Raw genomic sequence first — 25,803 nt, forward strand, 5'->3', positions numbered from 1 at the left:
ACCCAGGAGTTCGGGGGGTGACCCAGGAGTTCAGGAGGGACCCAGGAGTTCGGGAGGGACCCAGGAGTTCGGGAGGGACCCAGGAGTGCCCCAAAGGACCCAGGAGTTCGGGGAGGGACCCAGGAGTTCGGGAGGGACCCAGGAGTTCGGGGAGGGACCCAGGAGTTCGGGAGGGACCCAGGAGTTCGGGGGGGACCCAGGAGTTCGGGAGGGACCCAGGAGTTCGGGAGGGACCCAGGAGTGCCCCAAAGGACCCAGGAATGCCCCAAAGGACCCAGGAGTTCAGGGAGGGACCATACTGGTCTATACTCATCCATACTGGTCTATACTGGTCTATACTGGTCCCCACTCCCCCCCAAGCACAGCACCCGCTCTTTGGAGGCCACCAGCACCTTTACTGGGGGATGTGACACCAATGGGGGTGACACCAATGGGGGGGGGGTGACACCAATGGGGGGTGACAAGGTGGGGGTGACAAGGGGGGGGTGACGAGGGGGGGGTGACAAGGGGGGGGTGACAAGGGGGGGGTGACAAGGGGGGGGTGACAAGGGGGGGGTGACAAGGGGACCCCCCCCCCAGTTTGGGGGTCACTGGTCCCCCTGCCACCAATGGTAGAGCTGGTCGCTCAGGATCCCCGTGTAGGTCAGGACGGCCGTGGTGCCGCGGTCGTAGGCGTCACTGGGGACATCGGGGACATCGGGGACATTGGGGACAATGGGGGCGATGGGGGCGATGGGGACAATGGGGGCGATGGGGACATTGGGGACAATGGGGGCAATGGGGGCAATGGGGACAATGGGGGCAATGGGGGCGATGGGGGCAATGGGGGCGATGGGGACATTGGGGACATTGGGGGCGATGGGGGCAATGGGGGCAATGGGGGCAGAGGTGGCACCACCATGACCCCCATGTCCCCCCATTGTCCCCAATGTCCTCATATCCCCCCATATCCCCCCATTGTCCCCCATTGCCCCCATTGCCCCCATTGCCCCCATTGTCCCCATTGCCCCCCAAGTCCCCATTGTTCCCCATTGCCCCCATTGTCCCCATTGCCCCCCAAGTCCCCATTGTTCCCCATTGCCCCCATTGTCCCCCATTGCCCCCCATATCCCCATTGTCCCCATTGTCCCCTTATCCCCAAAATTCCCATTGTCCCCATATCCCCATTGTCTTCATTATCCCCATTGTCCCCATTGTTCCTATATCCTCATGTCCCCCCATGTCCCCCCATTACCCCCCATTGCCCCCATTGCCCCCATTGCCCCCCATTGCCCCCCATTATCCCCACTGCCCCCCATTGCCCCCATTGCCCCCATTGCCCCCATTGCCCCCCATTGTCCCCATTACCCCCCATTGCCCCCATTGCCCCCCATTGCTCCCATTGCCCCCCATTGTCCCCATTGCCCCCCATTGCCCCCATTGTCCCCATTGCCCCCCATTGCCCCCCATTGCCCCCCATTATCCCCATTGCTCCCCAGTGCCCCCATTGCCCCCCATTGCCCCCCATTATCCCCATTACCCCCTATTGCCCCACATTGCCCCCCACTGCCCCCCATTGCCCCCATTGTCCCCATTGCCCCCATTGCCCCCCATTGCCCCCATTGTCCCCCATTGCCCCCATTTTCCCCCATTGCCCCCCATTGTCCCCATTGCCCCCCATTGATCCCCATTGTCCCCCATTGCCCCCATTTCCCCCCATTGCCCCCCATTGCCCCCCATTGTCCCCATTGTCCCCATTGTCCCCATATCCCCCCATTGTCCCCATAGCCCCCCATACCCCCCATTGTCCCCATATCCCCCCATATCCCCCCATATCCCCATTATCCCCATAGCCCCCCATACCCCCCATTGTCCCCATATCCCCCCATATCCCCCCATATCCCCATTATCCCCATTGCCCCCATTACCCCCCATTGTCCCCATTGTCCCCAATGTCCCCATTGCCCCCATTGCCCCCCATTGCCCCCAATGTCCCCATTGCCCCCCATTGTCCCCATTGCCCCCATTGCCCCCATTGCCCCCCATTGCCCCCAATGTCCCCATTGCCCCCCATTGTCCCCATTGCCCCCATTGCCCCCCATTGCCCCCCACTGTCCCCATTGTCCCCATTGCCCCCCCACTGTCCCCATTGCCCCCATTGTCCCCATTGCCCCCCCACTGTCCCCATTGTCCCCATGTCCCCATTCTCACCGCAGCCTCTGGGGGGCGCTGGGCACCCCAATCCTGCCCCACATTTCCCGGGTCGCCCCCCCCACGTCCCCCAGGAGCCCCCAGAGGGGGGAGGGGCTATCGGGGGGGGGAGGGGCCGAGGGGGCGGAGCCAGCGGCTGCGGGGGGAGGAGCCAAGGTCACGTGGTGTGGGGGGGAAAGGGGAGGGGAGGGGAGTATGGGGGGCTCATAGGGGTCAATAGGGGGGTCCATGGGGGTCAATATGGGGGTCCCATAGGGGGCAATTTGGGGTCCCATAGGGGTCAATTTGGGGTCCCATAGGGGTCCCTAGGGGTCAATTTGGGGTCCCATAGGGGTCCATAGGGGTCAATTTGGGGGTCAATGGGGGTCCATGGGGGTCAATTTGGGGTCCCATAGGGGTCCTTAGGGGTCAATTTGGGGGTCCCATAGGGGTCCATAGGGGTCAATCTGGGGGTCCCATAGGGGTTCATAGGGGTCAATTTGGGGGTCCATAGGGGTCCATAGGGATCAATTTGGGGGTCCCATAGGAGTCCATAGGGGTCAATTTGGGGGTCCCATAGGGGTCCATGGGGGTCAATTTGGGGGTCCCATAGGGGTCCATGGGGGTCAATTTGGGGGTCCCATAGGGGTTCATAGGGGTCAATTTGGGGGTCCATGGGGGTCCATGGGGGTCAATTTGGGGGTCCCATAGGGATTAATTGGGGGTCCCATAGGGGTCCATGGTGGTCAATTTGGGGTCCCATAGGGGTCCATGGAGGTCAATTTGGGGGGGTCCATAGGGGTCAATTTGGGGGTCCCGTAGGGAATAATTGGGGGTCCCATAGGGGTCCATGGGGGTCAATTTGGGGTCCCATAGGGGTCCATGGAGGTCAATTTGGGGGGGTCCATAGGGGTCAATTTGGGGGTCCCATAGGGAATAATTGGGGGTCCCATAGGGGTCCATGGGGGTCAATTTGGGGTCCCATAGGGGTCCATGGAGGTCAATTTGGGGGGGTCCATAGGGGTCAATTTGGGGGTCCCGTAGGGGTCCATGGGGGTCAATTTGGGGGTCCCATAGGGGTCCATAGGGGTCAATTTGGGGTCCCTAGGGGTCCATAGGGGTCAATTTGGGGGTCCCATAGGGTCCATAGGGGTCAATTTGGGGGTCCCATAGGGGTCCATGGGGGTCAATTTGGGGGTCCCATAGGGGTCCATGGGGGTCAATTTGGGGTTCCCATGGGGTCCATAGGGGTCAATTTGGGGGTCCGTAGGGTCCATAGGGGTCAATTTGGGGGTCCCATAGGGGTCCATAGGGGTCAATTTGGGGGTCCCATAGGGGTCCTTAGGGGTCAATTTGGGGGTCCCATAGGAGTCCAAGGGGGTCAATTTGGGGGTCCCATAGGGGTCCCTAGGGGTCAATTTGGGGTCCCATAGGGGTCCATGGGGGTCAATTTGGGGGTCCCATAGGGGTCCATAGGGGTCAATTTGGGTGTCCCATAGGGGTCCATGGGGGTCAATTTGGGGGTCCCATAGGGTCCCATAGGGATTAATTGGGGGTCCCATAGGGGTCCATGGGGGTCAATTTGGGGTCCCATAGGGGTCCATGGGGGTCAATTTGGGGGGGTCCATAGGGGTCAATTTGGGGGTCCCGTAGGGGTCCATGGGGGTCAATTTTGGGGTCCCTAGGGGTCCATGGGGGTCAATTTGGGGGTCTCATAGGGGTCCATGGGGGTCAATTTGGGGGTCCCATAGGGGTCCATGGGGGTCAATTTGGGGGTCCCATAGGGGTCCATAGGGGTCAATTTGGGGGTCCATGGGGGTCAATTTGGGGGGGGGGTCCATGGGGGTCTCACCATCCCAAAGCAGCAACACCAGCAGCACCCCCCACATTTTGGGGGGACCCCCGGCCATGTTTGTCCTATGGGGGGGGGGACCCCAAAAATCAATGAGGGGGTCCCCATAACCCCTCCCCCACCCCCCTTTTCCCGCCATTTTCGGGCTCCCCCCCCCCCCAAACCACCAATCCCCCTCCCCCCCCCATTTCGGGGTTCACCCCCCTCCCCCCCCCCCATTTCCCGCCATTTTTGGGGTCCCCCACCTCTTCCGTTGCTCCCGAGCTTCCCCTCCCCCCCACCCGCGTTCCCCGTTTTATGGGGGCGGGGGGGGGGAGGGGGAGGGGGAGGGGCCGGGGGGGGCAAAGTTCGGGGCCACGGGGCGGGGGGGGAGGGGCCGAGATGGGGGGGGGAGGGGCGGGGTTTGGGGCCCAAATGGGGGGGGGATGGGGGGGGAATTTGGGGTGGGGGAGGGGCGGGATTTGGGGCCCAAATGGGGGGGATGGGGGGGAATTTGGGGTGGGGGAGGGGAGGGAGTTGGGGTCCCCCCCCATATATTGGGGTCCCCCCCATATTTCAGACCCCCAGCCCCATATCTTGGGGTCCCCAGCCCCATATTGGGGTCTCCCCATATATTGGGGTCCCCAACCCCACATATTGGGGTCCCCAGCCCCATATTCAGTGTCTCCCCCATACTTTGGGGTCCCCCCCATATATTGGGGTCCCCCCCATATTTTGACCTCCCCAGCCCCATATATTGGGGTCCCCCCCATACTTTGGGGTCCCCCCCATATATTGGGGTCCCCCCCATATTTCAGACCCCCAGCCCCATATCTTGGGGTCTCCAGCCCCATATTGGGGTCTCCCCATATATTGGGGTCCCCAGCCCCACATATTGGGGTCCCCAGCCCCATATTCAGTGTCCCCCCCATATATTGGGGTCCCCCCCATATATTGGGGTCACCCCCATATATTGGGGTCCCCCCCACATTTCAGACCCCCAGCCCCATATCTTGGGGTCCCCAGCCCCATATTGGGGTGTCCCCCCATTTTGGGGTCCCCAGACCCACATATTGGGGTCCCCAGCCCCATATTCAGTGTCTCCCCCATACTTTGGGGTCCCCCCCATATATTGGGGTCCCCCCCATATTTTGACCTCCCCAGCCCCATATATTGGGGTCCCCCCCATACTTTGGGGTCCCCCCCATATATTGGGGTCCCCCCCACATTTCAGACCCCCAGCCCCATATCTTGGGGTCTCCAGCGCCATATTGGGGTCTCCCCACATATTGGGGTCCCCAGACCCACATATTGGGGTCCCCAGCCCCATATTCAGTGTCCCCCCCATATATTGGGGTCCCCCCCATATATTTAGGTCCCCCCCATACTTTGGGGTCCCCCCCATATATTGGGGTCCCCCCCACATTTCAGACCCCCAGCCCCATATCTTGGGGTCTCCAGCCCCATATTGGGGTCTCCCCCCATTTTGGGGTCCCCAGCCCCACATATTGGGGTCCCCAGCCCCATATTCAGTGTCTCCCCCATACTTTGGGGTCCCCCCCATATATTGGGGTCCCCCCCCATATTTTGACCTCCCCAGCCCCATATCTTGGGGTCCCCCCCATACTTTGGGGTCTCCCCCATATATTGGGGTCCCCCCCACATTTCAGACCCCCAGCCCCATATCTTGGGGTCCCCAGCCCCATATTGGGGTCTCCCCATATATTGGGGTCCCCAACCCCACATATTGGGGTCCCCAGCCCCATATTCAGTGTCTCCCCCATACTTTGGGGTCCCCCCCATATTTTGACCTCTCCAGCCCCATATATTGGGGTCCCCCCCATACTTTGGGGTCCCCAGCCCCATATATTGGGGTCCCCCCCATATTTCAGACCCCCAGCCCCATATCTTGGGGTCCCCCCCATATTTTGGGATCCCCCCCATATATTGGGGTCCCCCCCACATTTCAGACCCCCAGCCCCATATCTTGGGGTCTCCAGCCCCATATTGGGGTCTCCCCCCATTTTGGGGTCCCCAGCCCCACATATTGGGGTCCCCAGCCCCATATTCAGTGTCTCCCCCATACTTTGGGGTCCCCCCCATATATTGGGGTCCCCCCCCATATTTTGACCTCCCCAGCCCCATATCTTGGGGTCCCCCCCATACTTTGGGGTCCCCCCCATATATTGGGGTCCCCCCCATATTTCAGACCCCCAGCCCCATATCTTGGGGTCCCCAGCCCCATATTGGGGTCCCCCCCCATTTTGGGGTCCCCAGCCCCACATATTGGGGTCCCCAGCCCATATTCAGTGTCCCCCCCATATATTGGGGTCCCCCCCATACTTTGGGGTCCCCCCCATATATTGGGTCCCCCCCATACTTTGGGGTCTCCCCCATATATTGGGGTCCCCCCCATATTTCAGACCCCCAGCCCCATATTTTGGGGTCCCTAGCCCCATATTGGGGTCTCCCCATATCTTGGGGTCCCCAGCCCCACATATTGGGGTCCCCAGCCCCATATTCAGTGTTTCCCCCATACTTTGGGGTCCCCCCCATATATTGGGGTCCCCCCCACATTTCAGACCCCCAGCCCCATATCTTGGGGTCCCCAGCCCCATATTGGGGTCTCCCCATATATTGGGGTCCCCAGCCCCACATATTGGGGTCCCCAGCCCCATATTCAGTGTCTCCCCCATACTTTGGGGTCCCCCCCATATATTGGGGTCCCCCCCCATATTTTGACCTCCCCAGCCCCATATCTTGGGGTCCCCCCCATACTTTGGGGTCCCCAGCCCCATATATTGGGGTCCCCCCCATATTTCAGACCCCCAGCCCCATATCTTGGGGTCCCCAGCCCCATATTGGGGTCTCCCCCCATTTTGGGGTCCCCAGACCCACATATTGGGGTCCCCAGCCCCATATTCAGTGTCCCCCCCATATATTGGGGTCCCCCCCATATTTTGACCTCCCCAGCCCCATATATTGGGGTCCCCCCCATACTTTGGGGTCCCCTCCATATATTGGGGTCCCCCCCACATTTCAGACCCCCAGCCCCATATCTTGGGGTCCCCAGCCCCATATTGGGGTCTCCCCACATATTGGGGTCCCCAGCCCCACATATTGGGGTCCCCAGCCCCATATTCAGTGTCTCCGCCATACTTTGGGGTCCCCCCCTATATATTGGGGTCCCCCCCATACTTTGGGGTCTCCCCCATATATTGGGGTCCCCCCCATATTTCAGACCCCCAGCCCCATATTTTGGGGTCCCCAGCCCCATATTGGGGTCTCCCCATATCTTGGGGTCCCCAGCCCCACATATTGGGGTCCCCAGCCCCATATTCAGTGTCTCCCCCATACTTTGGGGTCCCCCCCATATATTGGGGTCCCCCCCATATTTCAGACCCCCAGCCCCATATCTTGGGGTCCCCAGCCCCATATATTGGGGTCTCCCCCATACTTTGGGGTCCCCAGCCCCATATCTTGGGGTCCCCCCCTTTCAGCCCCACATCACACCCCACATCTCTCATGCTCCTTTATTGGGGTTCAAGGCCCAAAACCCCCACATCCCCCCACATTTGGGGGTCCCCAGCCCCACATATCGGGGTCCCCCCCACATTTTGAGGTCCCCCCCCATTTTTAGGTCCCCAGCCCCACATATTGAGGTCCCCAGCCCCACATATCGGGGTCTCCCCACATATCGGGGTCCCCCCACATATTGAGGTCCCCAGCCCCACATATCGGGGTCCCCCCCACATATTGAGGTCCCCCCCACATTTGGGGTCCCCCCCACATTTTGAGGTCCCCAGCCCCACATATCGAGGTCTCCCCACATATCGGGGTCCCCCCCCATTTTGAGGTCCCCCCCCCATTTTGAGGTCCCCAGCCCCACATATTGAGGTCCCCAGCCCCACACATTGTTCCCCCCCGCCTCCCCCCATATCTGGGGCGGTCCCCATCATTTTGGGGGGCGCCCAGCCCCACATTTCACGGCGCCCCCCATTTTACCCTCCCCCTCAGGCCTCCTGTGGGGTGATCAATGGGGCTGCCCCCCAAGTGACCCCCATAGCCCCCCATTTCCTCCTCAGCTCCTCCCCGTCCCGCAGGAGGCGCCGGCGCAGCCTCCGGGCCAAGGTGCCCCCTCTGCCCCATAGATCGCCCCACATCTGCTCCAGCGCCGCCCGCAGCTCCGTCCCGTAGGCGGCCCCCCTGCCCCATAGATCGCCCCACATCTCCTCCAGCGCCGCCCCACACGCGTCCACGCGGGCCCGCGCGGCCTGGGCCTCGGCCCGCGCCCCATGGACAGCGGCGGCCATCTTGAATCTATGGGGCAGAGAAAGGGGGTGGGGGTCAATGGGGTGACCCACAAGTCCATAGGGGGACCCACAAGTCCATAGGGGGACCCATAAGTTCATAGGGGGACCCCCAAGTTCATAGGGGAGATGCCAAGTGTCTATGGGGCCTACAATGGCCTATGGGGCCTACAGAGTCCTATGGGGCCTACAGGGTCCTATGGGGCCTATAAAGCCCCTATGGGGCCCATAAAGTCCCTATGGGGCCCATGGTGTCCTATGGGGCCGAAGGTGTCAATGGGGGGACCCCCAAGTCCATAGGGGGACCCATAAGTTCATAGGGGGACCCCCAAGTTCATAGGGGAGATGCCAAGTGTCTATGGGGCCTACAATGGCCTATGGGGCCTACAGAGTCCTATGGGGCCTATGGTGTCCTATGGGGCCTACAGTGTGCTATGGGGCCTATAAAGTCCCTATGGGGCCCATGGTGTCCTATGGGGCCTATGGAGTCAATGGGGGGACCCCCAAGTCCATAGGGGGACCCCCAAGTCCCTACAGGGGCCATGAAGTCTCGATGGGGCCTATGGGGCCTACAGAGTCCTATGGGGCCTACAAAGTCGCTATGGGGCCTATGGTGGCCTATGGGGGGACCCCTAAGTCCCTATGGGGCCCATGGTGTCCTATGGGGCCTATGGAGTCAATGGGGGGACCCCCAAGTCCATAGGGGGACCCCCAAGTCACTACAGGACCCCCCAAGTCTGTATGGGGCCTACAATGGTCTATGGGGCCTAGGGTGTGCTATGGGGCCTATGGTTTCCTATGGGGCCTACAGAGTTCTATGGGGCCTATGAAGTCCCTATGGGGCCCATGGTGTCAACGGGGGAACCCCCAAGTCCCTATGGGGACCCCCAAGTCCATAGGGGGACCCCCAAGTCACTACAGGGGCCATGAAGTCTCTATGGGGCCTATGGGGCCTACAGAGTCCTATGGGGCCCACAGTGTGCTATGGGGCCTATGGTGTCAATGGGGGGACCCCTAAGTCCCTATGGGGCCCATGGTGTCCTATGGGGCCCAAGGTGTCAATGGGGAGACCCCCAAGTCCATAGGGGCCCCCCAAGTCACTACAGGACCCCCCAAGTCTCTATGGGGCCTACAATGGTCTATGGGGCCTACAGTGTCCTATGGGGCCTACAGTGTCCTATGGGGCCTACAGAGTTCTATGGGGCCTATGAAGTCCCTATGGGGCCCATGGTGTCCTATGGGGCCCAAGGTGTCAATGGGGGGACCCCCAAGTCCATAGGGGGACCCCCAAGTCCCTACAGGGGCCATGAAGTCTCTATGGGGCCTACAGAGTCCTATGGGGCCCACAGTGTGCTATGAGGCCTATGGTGTCAATGGGGGGACCCCTAAGTCCCTATGGGGCCCATGGTGTCCTATGGGGCCCAAGGTGTCAATGGGGAGACCCCCAAGTCCATAGGGGCCCCCCAAGTCCCTACAGGACGCCCCGAGTCTCTATGGGGCCTACAATGGTCTATGGGGCCTAGGGTGTGCTATGGGGCCTATGGTGTCCTACGGGGCCTACAGAGTTCTATGGGGCCTATGAAGTCCCTATGGGGCCCATGGTGTCAACGGGGGGACCCCCAAGTCACTACAGGACCCCCTAAGTCTCTATGGGGCCTACAATGGTCTATGGGGCCTAGGGTGTGCTATGGGGCCTATGGTGTCCTACGGGGCCTACAGAGTTCTATGGGGCCTATGAAGTCCCTATGGGGCCCATGGTGTCCTATGGGGCCTATGGAGTCAATGGGGGGACCCCCAAGTCCATAGGGGGACCCCCAAGTCCCTACAGGACCCCCCAAGTCTCTATGGGGCCTACAATGGTCTATGGGGCCTAGGGTGTGCTACGGGGCCTATGGTTTCCTATGGGGCCTACAGAGTTCTATGGGGCCTATGAAGGCCCTATGGGGCCCAAGGTGTCAATGGGGTGACCCCCAAGTCCCTATGGGGACCCCCAAGTCCATAGGGGGACCCCCAAGTCACTACAGGACCCCCCAAGTCTCTATGGGGCCTACAATGGTCTATGGGGCCTAGGGTGTGCTATGGGGCCTATGGTTTCCTATGGGGCCTACAGAGTTCTATGGGGCCTATGAAGTCCCTATGGGGCCCATGGTGTCCTATGGGGCCCATGGTGTCAACGGGGGGAGCCCCAAGTCCCTATGGGGACCCCCAAGTCCATAGGAGGACCCCCAAGTCATTACAGGGACCATGAAGTCTCTATGGGGCCTATGGGGCCTATGGGGCCTACAGAGTCCTATGGGGCCTATGGAGTCAATGGGGGGACCCCCAAGTCCATAGGGGGACCCCCAAGTCCATAGGGGAGCCGTGAAGTCTCTATGGGGCCTATGGGTCCCCCATTTTTAGGGTGTCCCCCCCCCATTTTTAGGGTCCCCCCTATTTAGGATCCCCCCTCTTTTTGGGGTCCCCCCCATTCTATGTCCCCCCCATTATTGGGTCCCCCCATTATTAGGATCCCCCCCATTTCTGGTTCCCCCCATTTTGGGGTCCCCCCCATTATTGGGGTCCCCCCCCCATTTTGGGTCCCCCCCCCATTTCTGGTCCCCCCCATCTTAGGGTCCCCCCCCATTCCATATCCCCCCCATTATTGGGGTCCCACCCCATTTAATGTCCCCCCCCATTTTGGGGTCCCACTCATTATTGGGGTCCCCCCCATTTCGGGTCCCCCCCCCATTATTGGGTCCCCCCCATTTTGGGGTCCCCCCCCCCACTCACCGCAGCCTCTGGAGCAGCTCCCCTCCCCCCACGGATGACGTCACGTTCTTGGCCCCTCCCCCCAGGAAGCGCCAAAAGCTGGGGAGGGGGGAGGGGGTGGGGTTGGCGGGGGGGGGCGGGGCCGCCCCACAACCTGCGGGACAATGGGGTCAATGGGGGGCAATGGGGGCAATGGGGACAAGGGGGGCAATGGAGGGCAATGGGGGCAATGGGGGGCAATGGGGACATTGGGGGGCAATGGGGATAATGGGGGGCAATGGGGGCAATGGGGGGCAATGGGGGGCAATGGGGATGATGGGGACATGGGGGGTAATGGGGGACATGGGGGGCAATGGGGATAATGGGGACATTGGGGGGATGGGGGGATAATGGGGGCAATGGGGATGGGGGGGACATTGGGGGGCAATGGGGGCAATGGCGACAATGGGGATCAATGGGGTCAATGGGGGTCAATGGGGGGCAATAGGGGGCAATGGGGATGATGGGGACATGGGGGGTAATGGGGGACAATGGGGGGCAATGGGGACATTGGGGGGATGGGGGGATAATGGGGGCAATGGGGATGGGGGGACATTGGGGGGCAATGGGGGCAATGGGGAGCAATGGGGAGCAATGGGGGCAATGGGGGGCAATGGGGGGCAATGGGGGGCAATGGGGTCAATGGGGATTAATGGGGGGCAATGAGGGTCAATGGGGACATTGGGGGACAATGGGAGCAATGGGGGGCAATGGGGGGCAATGGGGGCAATGGGGGGCAATGGGGGGCAATGAGGGGCAATGGGGGGCAATGGGGGCAATGGGGGCAATGGGGAAAATGGGGACAATGGGGGCAATGGGGGGCAATGGGGGGCAATGGGGGCAATGGGGATTAATGGGGGGCAATGGGGGGAATGGGGACAATGGGGGGCAATGGGGGGCAATGGGGGCAATGGGGGCAATGGGGGGCAATGGGGACAACGGGGGGCAATGGGGGGCAATGGGGGCAATGGGGGGCAATGGGGACAATGGGGGTCAATGGGGGGCAATGGGGGCAATGGGGCAATGGGGGTAACGGGGGTCAATGGGGGACATTGGGGGCAATGGGGGCAATGGGGATCAATGGGATCAATGGGGGGCAATGGGGGACTATGGGGGTCAATGGGGATCAATGGGGGTCAATGAGGACAATGAGGATCAATGGGGGCAATGGGGGGCAATGGGGGACTATGGGGGTCAATGAGTGACAATGGGGGACAAAGGGGGGGTGACACTGACCCCCCAGCAGCGCCGCTGCCACCAACAGCACCCACAGAGCCATGGGGACACCTGGGGGGACACACGGGGGTCCCCAAAGTGTCCCCAACCCCCCCCAGGTGTCCCCAATGATGTCCCCACCCCCCATGTCCCCGACCCCGACCTTTGTCCCCACCCTGTGCCCCTTGTCCCCAACGTGGCCCCAACGTCCCCACCCCCGCGGCCCCACCCCCGTGTCCCTTGGCCCCGGAGTGGCCCCCATGTCCCCAATTGGCCCCATTGGGTCCCCAATGTCCCCAACCCCCCCATGTCCCCCAATGGGCCCCATTGGGTCCCCAATGTCCCCAACCCCCCCTTGTCCCCCAATGTCCCCAATGGCCCCAACCCCCATGTCCCCCAATGTCCCCAATTGTCCCCAATGTGCCCCCCATGTCCCCCTACGTCCCCACCCCCCATGTCCCCCAATGTCCCCAAAGCCCCCCCATGTCCCCAAACACCAATGTCCCCAATTGTCCCCCATGTCCCAACCCCCCCATGTCCCCCAATTGTCCCCAATGCCCCCCATGTCCCCAGCCCCCCCAATGTCCCCCAATGGTCCCCAACGGCCCCCAATGGCCCCAACCCCCATGTCCCCAGTTGTCCCCATTGAGTCCCCAATGTCCCCATCCCCAATTGTCCCCAATGCCCCCCCCATGTCCCCAATGGCCCCAAACCCCAATGTCCCCAATTGTCCCCAATGTCCCCAATGTCCCCACCCCCCATGTACCCCCATGTCCCCAATGTCCCCACCCCCATGTCCCCCAATGTCCCCAATTGTCCCCACCCCCCATGTCCCCCAATTGTCCCCAATGTCCCCAAACCCCAATGTCCCCAATTGTCCCCATTGTGCCCCCCATGTCCCCCTATGTCCCCCTCCCCCCATGTCCCCAGTTGTCCCCATTGTGTCCCAAATGTCCCCCACGCTCCCCAATTGTCCCCAACCCCCATGTCCCCACCCCCAATGTCCCCCAATTGTCCCCAATGTCCCCAACCCCCCCACGTCCCCAATTGCCCCCAATTGTCCCCACCCCCCATGTCCCCCAATTGTCCCCAGTGTCCCCCCAATGTCCCCAACCTCCCATGTCCCCAAGTGTCCCCCAATTGTCCCCAATGTCCCCAACCCCCCCATGCCCCCCAATGCCCCCAGAGTGGCCCCCAATGTCCCCCAATTGTCCCCATTATCCCCAACCCCCCGTGTCCCCCAATTGTCCCCAATGTTCCCCCCCATGTCCCAACCCCCCCAGTGTCCCCAAATGTCCCCAAATGTCCCCAAAGTGTCACCTGTGCTCTCGGGGTCCCTCTGTCCCCACAAATACGGGGGGGCCCCTTTAAATAGGGCGGGAGGGGGCGGGGCCAGGGGAGGGGATTCCCCCGTGACGTCATCGCCCTCAGTGATGTCACGGCGGACTTGGAACCCCCAACGTGGCGCTTTTATGGGGGGGGGGGGGGGAGCCCCCGAACTCCTGGGTCCCCCCCGAACTCCTGGGTCCCTCCCCGAACTCCTGGGTCCCCTCCCGAACTCCTGGGTCCCCTCCCGAACTCCTGGGTCCCTCCCGAACTCCTGGGTCCCTCCCCGAACTCCTGGGTCCCCTCCCGAACTCCTGGGTCCCTCCCGAACTCCTGGGTCCCCCCCCGAACTCCTGGGTCCCTCCCGAACTCCTGGGTCCCCCTGAACTCCAACTGGGAGCCTCAAAATCCCTCTGTTTCCCCCCATTTGCCTCGGTGCAACGCCACTTCCGGTCCCCTCAGGCGCCTCGGTGCCACCTCCAAACCTCCCCCCCTCTGCCCCCGCCACCCCGAACTTTGGTTCCGCCCCCAACTTTTTGGTTCCGCCCCCAACTTTTTGGTCCCCCCCGAACTCCTGGGTCCCTCCCGAACTCCTGGGTCCCCTCCCGAACTCCTGGGTCCCCCCCCGAACTCCTGGGTCCCTCCAGTCTCTTTATTTAAATTAAAATACAAAACAAAGCCCCAAACCAACCGAAACGGCCCCAAAAAAACCCCCAAAAAACCCCAAAGTGCGTAAAAAAGCCCCAAAAATCTTACAAAGGGGGGGGAGGGGTCTGGGGGTGGCACCCATGGGTGCCCCTGGGGGAAGAGGGGGGGACGGGGGGGGTGGCGGGGTCACCAATTGGGGGGGGGGGTCGCTGGGTGTCCCTGTGTCACCCATGGGTGGCATCACCAGAGGTCCCGCGTCTCATCGCCAGTTGCTCCCAGTTGGCCATTGGGTGCTCCCAGTTGGCCACTGGGTGCTCCCCATGACCATTGGGTGCTCCCAGTTGACTCTTGGGTGCTCCCCATGACCCTTGGGTGCTCCCAGTTGACTCTTGGGTGCTCTCCATGACCATTGGCTGCTCCCAGTTGACCATTGGGTGCTCCCCATTGACTTGAAGGCATCTCAGGAGCTTCCATCTCTCATCTTCAGTTGCTCTTCCATGACCACTGGGTGCTCCCAGTTGCCTCTTGGGTGCTCCCAGTTGCCTCTTGGGTGCTCCCCATGACCATTGGCTGCTCCCAGTTGACCCTTGGCTGCTCCCCATGACCATTGGGTGCTCCCAGTTGACCCTTGGGTGCTCTCCATGACCATTGGGTGTTCCCAGTTGACCCTTGGCTGCTCTCCATGACCATTGGGTGCTCCCAGTTGCCTCTTGGGTGCTCCCCATGACCATTGGGTGTTCCCAGTTGACCCTTGGGTGCTCTCCATGACCATTGGCTGCTCCCAGTTGACTCTTGGCTGCTCCCCATGACCACTGGGTGCTCCCAGTTGACTCTTGGGTGCCTCCAGTTGCCTCTTGGGTGGTCCCAGTTGCCTCTTGGGTGCCTCCAGTTGCCTCTTGGGTGCTCCCAGTTGCCTCTTGGGTGCTCCCCATGACCATTGGGTGCTCCCAGTTGACCCTTGGGTGCTCTCCATGACCATTGGGTGCTCCCAGTTGACTCTTGGCTGCTCCCCATTGACTTGAAGGCATCTCAGGAGCTTCCATCTCTCATCTTCAGTTGCTCTTCCATGACCACTGGGTGCTCCCAGTTGACTCTTGGGTGCCTCCAGTTGCCTCTTGGCTGCTCCCAGTTGCCCCCTGGCTGCTCCCCATTGCCTCAAAGCCACCTCAGGACCTTCCACACCTCATCCCCCCACACCCACCAGTTGCCCCCCATCGCCTCCCATCCACTCCCCATCGACTCCACGCCACCTCCACCCCCTCCACCTCTCTCCTCCCACCCCCATCAAGCCCCCCAGCACCCACGGGTGCTCAGTTGAGGAAGCGCCGGCAACGTTTGGCTCCGCAATTGCAAGGGAGCTTGGCCGCCGGTTCCTCGATGGGGAACTTGTAGTCGTAGGTGAGCTCCTCGCCGCGCAGGATGCGGCGCAGGGCGAAGATGACGATGTGTTTGTGGCCCTCGACCTGGATGACGCGGGAGTAGCAGTTGGGCTCGCACGAGTGGTTGATGAAGCGGGCGGCGGAGCCGTGCATGGTGGCGTCCACCACCTCGGCGTCGTCGATGCGGAACATGTAGCAGCCGATGCCCTGGGGAGGGGGGGGTGGGGTGGGGAGATGGGGGGGACATGGGGACATGGGGACATGGTCAATGGGTGGGACATGGTCAATGGGTGGGTCATGGTCAATGGATGGGGACATGGGGACATTGGGACATGGTCAATGGGTGGGTCATGGTCAATGGGTGGGTCATGGTCAGTGGGTGGGACATGGGGACATGGTCAATGGATGGGTCATGGGGACAAGGTCAATGGATGGGACATGGGGACAAGGTCAATGGATGGGACATGGTCAATGGGTAGGGACATGGGGACATGGTCAATGGATGGGACATGGGGACAAGGTCAATGGATGGGACATGGGGACATGGTCAATGGATGGGACATTGGGACATGGGGACATGGTCAATGGATGGGACATGGGGACATGGTCAATGGGTGGGTCATGGTCAATGGGTGGGTCATGGTCAATGGGTGGGACATGGGGACATGGGGACATTGGGACATGGTCAATGGGTGGGACATGGGGACAAGGTCAATGGGTGGGACATGGGGACATGGGGACATGGGGACATGGTCAATGGATGGGACATGGGGACATGGTCAATGGATGGGACATGGGGACATGGGGACATGGTCAATGGATGGGTCATGGGGACAAGGTCAATGGATGGGTCATGGTCAATGGGTAGGGACATGGGGACATGGGGACAAGGTCAATGGGCGGGACATGGTCAATGGGGGGGACATGGGGACATGGTCAATGGGTGGGACAAGGTCAATGGGTGGGGACATGGTCAATGGATGGGACATGGGGACAAGGTCAATGGGTGGGACATGGGGACATGGTCAATGGATGGGTCATGGTCAATGGGTGGGACATGGGGACAAGGTCAATGGATGGGACATGGTCAATGGGTGGGACATTGGGACATGGGGACATGGTCAATGGGTGGGACATGGGGACATGGGGACATGGTCAATGGATGGGGACATGGGGACATGGTCAATGGGTGGGACATGGGGACAAGGTCAAGGGATGGGACATGGGGACATGGTCAATGGATGGGTCATGGTCAATGGATGGGACATGGGGACAAGGTCAATGGGTGGGACATGGGGACAAGGTCAAGGGATGGGACATGGGGACATGGTCAATGGATGGGACATGGGGACATGGTCAATGGATGGGACATGGGGACATGGTCAATGGATGGGACATGGGGACAAGGTCAAGGGATGGGACATGGGGACATGGTCAAGGGATGGGACATGGGGACATGGTCAATGGATGGGACATGGGGACATGGTCAATGGATGGGGACATGGGGACAAGGTCAATGGGTGGGTCATGGTCAATGGGTGGGACATGGGGACAAGGTCAATGGGTGGGACATGGGGACAAGGTCAAGGGATGGGACATGGGGACATGGTCAATGGATGGGACATGGTCAATGGATGGGACATGGGGACATGGTCAATGGATGGGACATGGGGACATGGTCAATGGGTGGGACATGGGGACAAGGTCAAGGGATGGGACATGGGGACATGGTCAATGGATGGGACATGGGGACATGGTCAATGGATGGGACATGGGGACATGGTCAATGGATGGGGACATGGGGACAAGGTCAATGGGTGGGTCATGGTCAATGGGTGGGACATGGGGACAAGGTCAATGGATGGGACATGGGGACAAGGTCAAGGGATGGGACATGGGGACATGGTCAATGGATGGGACATGGGGACAAGGTCAAGGGATGGGACATGGGGACATGGTCAATGGATGGGTCATGGTCAATGGGTGGGACGTGGGGACATGGTCAATGGATGGGACATGGGGACATGGTCAATGGATGGGACATGGGGACATGGTCAATGGATGGGACATGGGGACATGGTCAATGGATGGGACATGGTCAATGGATGGGGACATGGGGACATGGTCAATGGATGGGACATGGGGACATGGTCAATGGATGGGTCATGGTCAATGGATGGGACATGGTCAATGAGTGGGACATGGGGACATGGGGACAAGGTCAATGGATGGGGACATGGGGACGTGGGACATGGTCAAGAGATGGGGACATCACCAAGGGATGGGACATGGAGTGGACGATGCCCTGGGGGGCAACTGGGACACCCTGAGGTCCCCAAATATCCCCAAAGTGCCCCTAAAGTGTCCCTAAAGTGCCCCTAAAGTGTCCCCAAGTGTCCCCAAGGTGTCCCCAAGGTGTCACCTTGCTGTCGTAGAACTTCTCGCGCTTGTCGGTGAGGACGGAGCGCACGACGATGCCCGAGTACTCGATGACCATCTCGCCGGCCTCGATGTTGCGCTTGCAGAACAGACCCCGGCCGTGGATGGCGGAGCTGGGGACATGGGGACAATGGGGACAATGGGACATCATGGGGATAATGGGGGCGATGGGGGCAATGGGGGTGATGGGGGCGATGGGGGTCAATGGGCAGGATGGGAATCAATTGGGGTCAATGGGGGTCAATGGGGATCAAGGGGAGTCAAGGGGGATCAATGGGGGTCAATGGGGTCAATGGGAGTCCATGGGAGTCCATGGGGATCAATGGGAGTCAATGGGGATCAATGGGGGCAATGGGAGTCAATGGGGATCAATGGGGGCAATGGGGGCAATGGGAGTCAATGGGGATCAATGAGGGCAATGGGGGCAATGGGGATCAATGGGAGTCAGTGGGGATCAATGGTGGCAATGGGGGGCAATGGGAGTCAATGGGGATCAATGGGGGCAACGGGGGCAATGGGGGCAATGGGGATCAATGGGGGTCAATGGGAGTCAAGGGGAGTCAATGAGGATCAATGGGGGTCAATGGGGCAATGGGAGTCAATGGGGGCAATGGGAGTCAATGGGGATCAATGGGGATCAATGGGGACCAATGGGGGTCAATGGGAGTCAATGAGGATCAATGGGGGTCAATGGGGGTCAATGGGGCAATGGGAGTCCATGGGAGTCAATGGGGTCAATGGGAGTCAATGGGGGCAATGAGAGTCAATGGGGATCAATGGGGATCAATGGGGACAATGGGGGGCAATGGGAGTCAATGGGGATCAATGGGAGTCAAGGGGAGTCAAGGGGGATCAGTGGGGATCAATGGGAGTCAATGGGGTCAACGGGAGTCAATGGGGTCAAGGGGAGTCAATGGGGATCAATGGGGGTTAATGGGGGCAATGGGGGTCAATGGGGATCAAGGGGGATCAATGGGGGTCAATGGGGGCAATGGGGGCCAATGAGAGTCAAGGGGAGTCAAGGGGAGCCAAGGGGGATCAATGGGGATCAATGGGGTCAATGGGGATCAATGGGGGTCAATGGGGGTCAATGGGGATCAATAGGGGTCAAGGGGAGTCAATGGGGATCAGTGGGGGTCAATGGGGATTAGTGGGGGTCAATGGGGATCAATGGGGACATGGGGACAGTGGGGGCAATGGGGGCAATGGGACATCATGGGGACAATGGGGACAATGGGGACAATGGGGACAATGGGGGTCAATGGGGATCAATGGGGATCAATAGGGGTCAAGGGGAGTCAATGGGGATCAGTGGGGGTCAATGGGGATTAGTGGGGGTCAATGGGGATCAATGGGGACATGGGGACAGTGGGGGCAATGGGGGCAATGGGACATCATGGGGACAATGGGGACAATGGGGACAATGGGGACAATGGGGGGCAATGGGGGACAATGGGGACAATGGGGGGCAATGGGGGCAATGGGACATCATGGGGACAATGAGGACAATGGGGGGCAATGGGGGCAATGGGACATCATGGGGACAATGAGGACAATGGGGGGCAATGGGACATCATGGGGACAATGAGGACAATGGGGGGCAATGGGGGGCAATGGGGACAATGGGGACAATGGGGAGATGAAGACATGGGGCCATGGGGATATGGGGACAATGGGGGCCATGGGGCCATTGTCACCCACCGGTAGACCCCAACGCTCTCCCGGTGGCTTCTCTTGAGGTGCCGGAACCTCATGGCCAGGGGCAGCTCCAGGCTGGCGGCGCGGCTGGGGGGACCCAGGCGTTCGGGAGGGACCCAGGCGTCCGGGCCCCACCCACAGCCCCTCCCACCACACCAATGGGGGCTCCTCCCCCAGCCAGGGGGGACCCAGGAGTGCAGGGGGGACCCAGGAGTGCAGGGGGGACCCAGGAGTTCGGGGAGGGGACCCAGGAGACTGGGAGGGGACCCAGGAGTGCAGGGGGGACCCAGGAGTTCTAGGGGACCCAGGAGTTCGGGAGGGACCCAGGAGTTCGGGAGGGACCCAGGAGTTCGGGAGGGGACTCAGGAGTTCGGGGGGGACCCAGGAGTTCGGGGCGGAACCAAAAACTTGGGGGCGGAACCAAAGATCGGGGTCGCGGGGGCAGGGGGGGGAGGTTTAGAGGTGGCACAGAGGCGCCTAAGGGGACCGGAAGTGGCGTTGCACCGAGGCAAATGGGGGGAAACAGAGGGATTTTGAGGCTCCCAGTTGGAGTTCAGGAGGACCCAGGAGTTCGGGGGGGACCCAGGAGTTCGGGAGGGGACCCAGGAGTTTGGGAGGGGACCCAGGCGTCCGAGGGACCCAGGCGTCCGGGCTCACCGGGGGGGTTTGAGCTGGGTGTCGTCGTCCTCCTCGTCGCGCGGCGCCCCCTGGGGGAGCGCCCGGTGCTGCGAGGCCAGGAAGCTGAACATGTCGAACGTGCACTTCCTGTGGGGGAGGGGCGTCTGAGCCACCCATGGGTGCCCCCCACCCGTGGGTGACCCCACGGCACCCATAGGAGACCCATAGGACCCATAGGAGACCCCCAAGCTGATGGGTGACTCCCAACTCAATGGGTGACCCCCAACTCAATGGGTGACCCCATAGCACCCATAGGTGACCCCCAACCCAGTGGGAGACCCCATAGCACCCATAAGTGACCCCCAACCCAGTGGGAGACCCCATAGCACCCATAAGTGACCCCCAACCCAATGGGAGACCCCATAGCACCCATAAGTGACCCCAACCCAATGGGTGACCCCATAGCACCCATAGGTGACCCCCAACCCAATGGGTGACCCCATAGCACCCATAGGTGACCCCCAACCCAATGGGAGACCCCATAGCACCCATGGGTGACCCCAACCCAATGGGAGACCCCATAGCACCCATAGGTGAACCCCAACCCAATGGGTGACCCCATAGCACCCATAGGTGACCCCCAACCCAATGGGTGACCCCCAACCCAATGGGTGACCCCATAGCACCCATGGGTGACCCCCAACCCAATGGGTGAACCCCAACCCAATGGGTGACCCCACAGCACTCACAGGTGACCCCCAACCCAATGGGTGAACCCCAACCCAATGGGTGACCCCATAGCACCCATAAGTGACCCCCAACCCAATGGGTGACCCCCAACCCAATGGGAGACCCCATAGCACCCATAGGTGACCCCCAACCCAATGGGTGACCCCCAACCCAATGGGTGACCCCATAGCACCCATAGGTGACCCCCAACCCAATGGGTGACCCCCAACCCAATGGGAGACCCCATAGCACCCATAGGTGACCCCCCCACCCACCCATGGGTGCCCCACGGAGATGGCCCATTGACCCATAGAGACCCTATAGGGGGGTCCCAGTCACCCTATGGGGGTCCCATTGACCCATAGAGACCCTATGGGGGAGTCCCCAGTCACCCTATGGGGGTCCCAGTGACCCATAGTGACCCATAGTGACCCACAGTGATCCTATGGGGGTCCCAGTCACCCTATGGGGGTCCCAGTGACCCATAGAGACCCTATGGGGGGGTCCCATTGACCCATAAAGACCCTATGGGGGGGTCCCCAGTCACGCTATGGGGGACCCATAGTGACCCTATGGGGGGGTCCGAGTCACCCTATGGAGGTCCCAGTCACCCTATGGGGGACCCATAGTGACCCAATGGGGAGGTCCCAGTCACCCTATGGGGGTCCCAGTGACCCATACAGACCCAATGTGGGGGTCCCAGTCACCCTATGGGGGTCCCATTGACCCATAGAGACCCTATGGGGGGGTCCCCAGTCACCCTATGGGGGGGTCCCAGTCACCCTATGGGGGTCCCATTGACCCATAAAGACCCTATGGGGGTTTCCTCACCACCCTATGGGGTCCCCCCCACCCACGTGTGCCCAGGGTGGGGGTCCCAGCACCCACCTCACGTAGAGCTCGGCCCGGGCGCACCCCGAGGGGTTTCGGGGTGTGGGGTGGGGGGGGTCCCGGCGGGGGTGGTACCGGAATTGGTATCGGGGGCACAACCCGGCCCCCGGCAGCTGCTCCACCAGGAAGACGACGGCCTCGTGTTGGACCCCCAACCAGCGGGAGCCGCTCAGACCTGCGGGGGGACCCAGGAGTTCGGGGGGGGACCCAGGAGTTCGGGGGGGGGACCCCAGGAGTTCGGGGGGGGGACCAAAAAGTTGGGGGTGGAACCAAAAAGTTGGGGGCGGAACCAAAGTTCGGGGTCGCGGGGGCAGAGGGGGGGAGGTTTGGAGGTGGCACCGAGGTGCCTAAAGGGACCGGAAGTGGTGTTGCACCGAGGCAAATGGGGGGGAAACAGAGGGATTTTGAGGCTCCCAGTTGGAGGTCAGGGGGACCCAGGAGTTCGGGGGGGACCCAGGAGTTCGGGGGGGGACCCAGGCGTTCGGGGGGACCCAGGCGTCCGGGCTCACCGGCGAATGAGAGGTGCCTGAGCCGGGCGTTGGCCCGAGCCTCCTGGACCTTCTCGGTGACCGCGCGCCAGGCGCCTGGGGACAGGGACAGAGCCACCGGGTCACCACGGCCCACAGTGTCCCCCTCATGTCCCCACAATGTCCCCACATTATCCCCAATGTCCCCATTATCCCCATTGTCCCCATTATCCCCAATGTCCCCATTCTCCCCAGTGTCCCCATCCCCATATTCCCCCATTATCCTATTGTCCCCATTGTCCCCAATGTCCCCATCATCCCCTTGTCCCCCCATATCCTCCCATTATCCTCATTAACCCCATTGTCCTCAATGTCCCCCCATTGTCCCCAGTGTCTCCCAGTATCCCCATCATTCCCATTGCCCCCAATATCCCCATTGTCCCCATCATCCTCATTGACCCCATGTCCCCACTGTCCCCATTATCCCCAATGTCCCCATGTCCCCCCATGTCCCCATCATCCCTATTATCCCCACATCCCATTGTCCTTAATGTCCTCGTCAACCCCATTATCCCCATTAATCCCATTATCCCCAATATCCCCATTGCCCCCATTGTCCCCATCACCCCATTGCCCCCATTGTCCCCATTGTCCCCATTATCCCCATCACCCCCATTGTCCCCATCACCCCCATTATCCCCATGTCCCCATTGACTCCACTGCCCCATTGTCCCCATTGTCCCATCACCCCCATTGTCCCCATCACCCCCAATATCCCCAATGTCCCCATTGTCCCCATTGTCCCCATTGCCCCCATCACCCCCATTGCCCCCAACATCCCCATTGTCCCCATATCCCCATTGTCCCATCACCCCCATTGTCCCCATCACCCCATTGCCCCCATTGTCCCCATTGCCCCCAATACCCCCATCACCCCATTGCCCCCAATGTCCCCATCACCCCCATCACCCCCAATGTCCCCATCACCCCCATCACCCCCATTGTCCCCATCACCCCCATTGTCCCCATCACCCCCATCACCCCCATTGTCCCCATGTCCCCATTGTTCCCATTGCCCCCATTGCCCCCATCATCCCCATTGTCCCCATATCCCCATTGTCCCCATGTCCCCATTGTCCCATCACCCCCATTGTTCCCATTGCCCCCATTGTCCCCATCACCCCATTGTCCCCATTGCCCCCAATGTCCCCATCACCCCATTGTCCCCATTGCCCCCAATGTCCCCATCACCCCCATTGCCCCCAATGTCCCCATCACCCCCAATGTCCCCATTGTCCCCATTATCCCCATTGTCCCCATTATCCCCATCACCCCCATTGTCCCCATCACCCCCAATATCCCCATTGTCCCCATGTCCCCATTATCCCCATTGTCCCCATTATCCCCATCACCCCATTGCCCCCAATGTCCCCATCACCCCCAATGTCCCCATTGTCCCCATTATCCCCATTGCCCCCATGTCCCCATTACCCCCATCATCCCCATCACCCCCATTGTCCCCATCACCCCCATTGTCCCCATCACCCCCATTGTCCCCATCACCCCCATTATCCCCATTATCCCCATTGTCCCCATATCCCCATTGTCCCATCACCCCCATTGTCCCCATGTCCCCATTGTTCCCATTGCCCCCATTGTCCCCATCACCCCCATTGTCCCCATCACCCCATTGCCCCCATTGTCCCCATCACCCCCATTGTCCCCATCACCCCATTGCCCACATTGTCCCCATCACCCCTAATGTCGCCATCACCCCATTGCCCCCAATGTCCCCATCACCCCCAATGTCCCCATCACCCCCATCGCCCCCATCACCCCCATCGTCCCCATCGTCCCCGCTGTCCCCGCGCTGTCACCCTCGATGGAGGGGGCGGTGACGCTCAGCCCGTCCTCGTTGCTGATCTCAAAGCACAGCTGGGGGCGGGGGGGGGAGGGGCCGGCGGGGGGAGGGGCCTCGTCCTCCGAGCTGCCACCTGGGGGACAACGGGGACAACGGGGACACTTGGGGGTCCCATCGCCATTGGCCCCATTGGCCCCACGGCCCCATTGGCCCCGTTGGCCCCACCTGCGCATTCCCACGGTGGCTCCGCGGTGACGGCACTCGGGGACCTGTGGGGACAGCAAGGGTCAGAGGTCACGGAACGCAAAGGGGGCTGGGGGGGACCCAGTGGGAGCAACTGGGATGGACTGGGATGGACCCAACTGGGATGGACCCAATGGACCCAACTGGGATGGACTGGGATGGACCCAACTGGGATGGACCCAATGGACCCAACTGGGATGGACCCAATGGACCCAACTGGGATGGACTGGGATGGACCCAACTGGGATGGACCCAACTGGGATGGACTGGGATGGACCCAACTGGGATGCACCCAATGGACCCAACTGGGATGGACTGGGATGGACCCAACTGGGATGGACCCAATGGACCCAACTGGGATGGACTGGGATGGACCCAACTGGGATGGACTGGGATGGACTCAATGGACCCAACTGGGATGGACTGGGATGGACCCAACTGGGATGGACTGGGATGGACCCAACTGGGATGGACTCAATGGACCCAACTGGGATTGACTGGGATGGACCCAACTGGGATGGACCCAACTGGGATTGACTGGGATGGACCCAATTGGGATGGACCCAATGGACCCAACTGGGAGCAACTGGGATGGACCCAATGACCCAACTGGGAGCAACTGGGATGGACCCAACTGGGATGGACCCAATGGACCCAACTGGGATGGACTGGGATGGACCCAACTGGGATGGACCCAATGGACCCAACTGGGATGGACTGGGATGGACCCAACTGGGATGGACCCAATGACCCAACTGGGATGGACTGGGATGGACCCAACTGGGATGGACCCAATGACCCAACTGGGAGCAACTGGGATGGACCCAATGACCCAACTGGGAGCAACTGGGATGGACCCAACTGGGATGGACCCAATGACCCAACTGGGATTGACTGGGATGGACCCAACTGGGATGGACCCAATGACCCAACTGGGATTGACTGGGATGGACCCAACTGGGATGGACCCAATGACCCAACTGGGATGGACTGGGATGGACCCAACTGGGATGGACCCAATGGACCCAACTGGGAGCAACTGGGATGGACTCAATGGACCCAACTGGGAGCAACTGGGATGAACACAATGGACCCAACTGGGAGCAACGGGGATGGACCCAACTGGGATGGACCCAACTGGGATGGACCCAACTGGGATTGACTGGGATGGACCCAACTGGGATGGACCCAA

General features: G+C 61.2%; 2 protein-coding genes and 1 long non-coding RNA gene across 8 annotated transcripts in view; all 3 read right to left on the reverse strand.

Moving 5' to 3' along the window:
* Window positions 1-374: 374 nt before the first annotated feature.
* Window positions 375-4,335, reverse strand: APOC2 (apolipoprotein C2). Its single transcript, XM_071800584.1, has 4 exons — window positions 4,267-4,335; window positions 4,022-4,086; window positions 2,191-2,326; window positions 375-678 (listed from the first exon to the last, which is right to left on the reverse strand). Exons 2-4 carry the CDS (start codon window positions 4,077-4,079, stop codon window positions 588-590), a joined length of 285 nt encoding a protein of 94 aa, XP_071656685.1. The 5' UTR covers window positions 4,080-4,086; window positions 4,267-4,335; the 3' UTR covers window positions 375-587.
* A 9,941-nt stretch (window positions 4,336-14,276) lies between these two features.
* Window positions 14,277-15,514, reverse strand: LOC139825945 (uncharacterized). Its single transcript, XR_011736100.1, has 2 exons — window positions 15,180-15,514; window positions 14,277-15,116 (listed from the first exon to the last, which is right to left on the reverse strand). It is a non-coding gene; the product is annotated as an uncharacterized lncRNA (long non-coding RNA).
* Window positions 15,515-15,556: 42 nt separating this feature from the next.
* The window catches only part of KMT2B (lysine methyltransferase 2B), a 61,425-nt gene continuing 51,178 nt past the window's right edge, over window positions 15,557-25,803 (reverse strand). For all 6 annotated transcript variants that reach the window (XM_071800553.1, XM_071800554.1, XM_071800555.1 and 3 more), the window contains 8 exons: window positions 24,594-24,637; window positions 24,385-24,501; window positions 22,550-22,624; window positions 22,038-22,215; window positions 20,460-20,567; window positions 19,806-19,889; window positions 18,088-18,217; window positions 15,557-15,872 (listed from right to left, as the gene is read on the reverse strand). In XM_071800553.1, the coding sequence (XP_071656654.1) occupies window positions 15,597-15,872; window positions 18,088-18,217; window positions 19,806-19,889; window positions 20,460-20,567; window positions 22,038-22,215; window positions 22,550-22,624; window positions 24,385-24,501; window positions 24,594-24,637 (1,012 nt within the window). In that variant the 3' untranslated portion in view covers window positions 15,557-15,596. The remainder of the gene's footprint in view (window positions 15,873-18,087; window positions 18,218-19,805; window positions 19,890-20,459; window positions 20,568-22,037; window positions 22,216-22,549; window positions 22,625-24,384; window positions 24,502-24,593; window positions 24,638-25,803) is intronic.

This window comes from Patagioenas fasciata, chromosome 31 (assembly GCF_037038585.1).
Source record: "Patagioenas fasciata isolate bPatFas1 chromosome 31, bPatFas1.hap1, whole genome shotgun sequence".
Taxonomy (NCBI): domain Eukaryota; kingdom Metazoa; phylum Chordata; class Aves; order Columbiformes; family Columbidae; genus Patagioenas; species Patagioenas fasciata.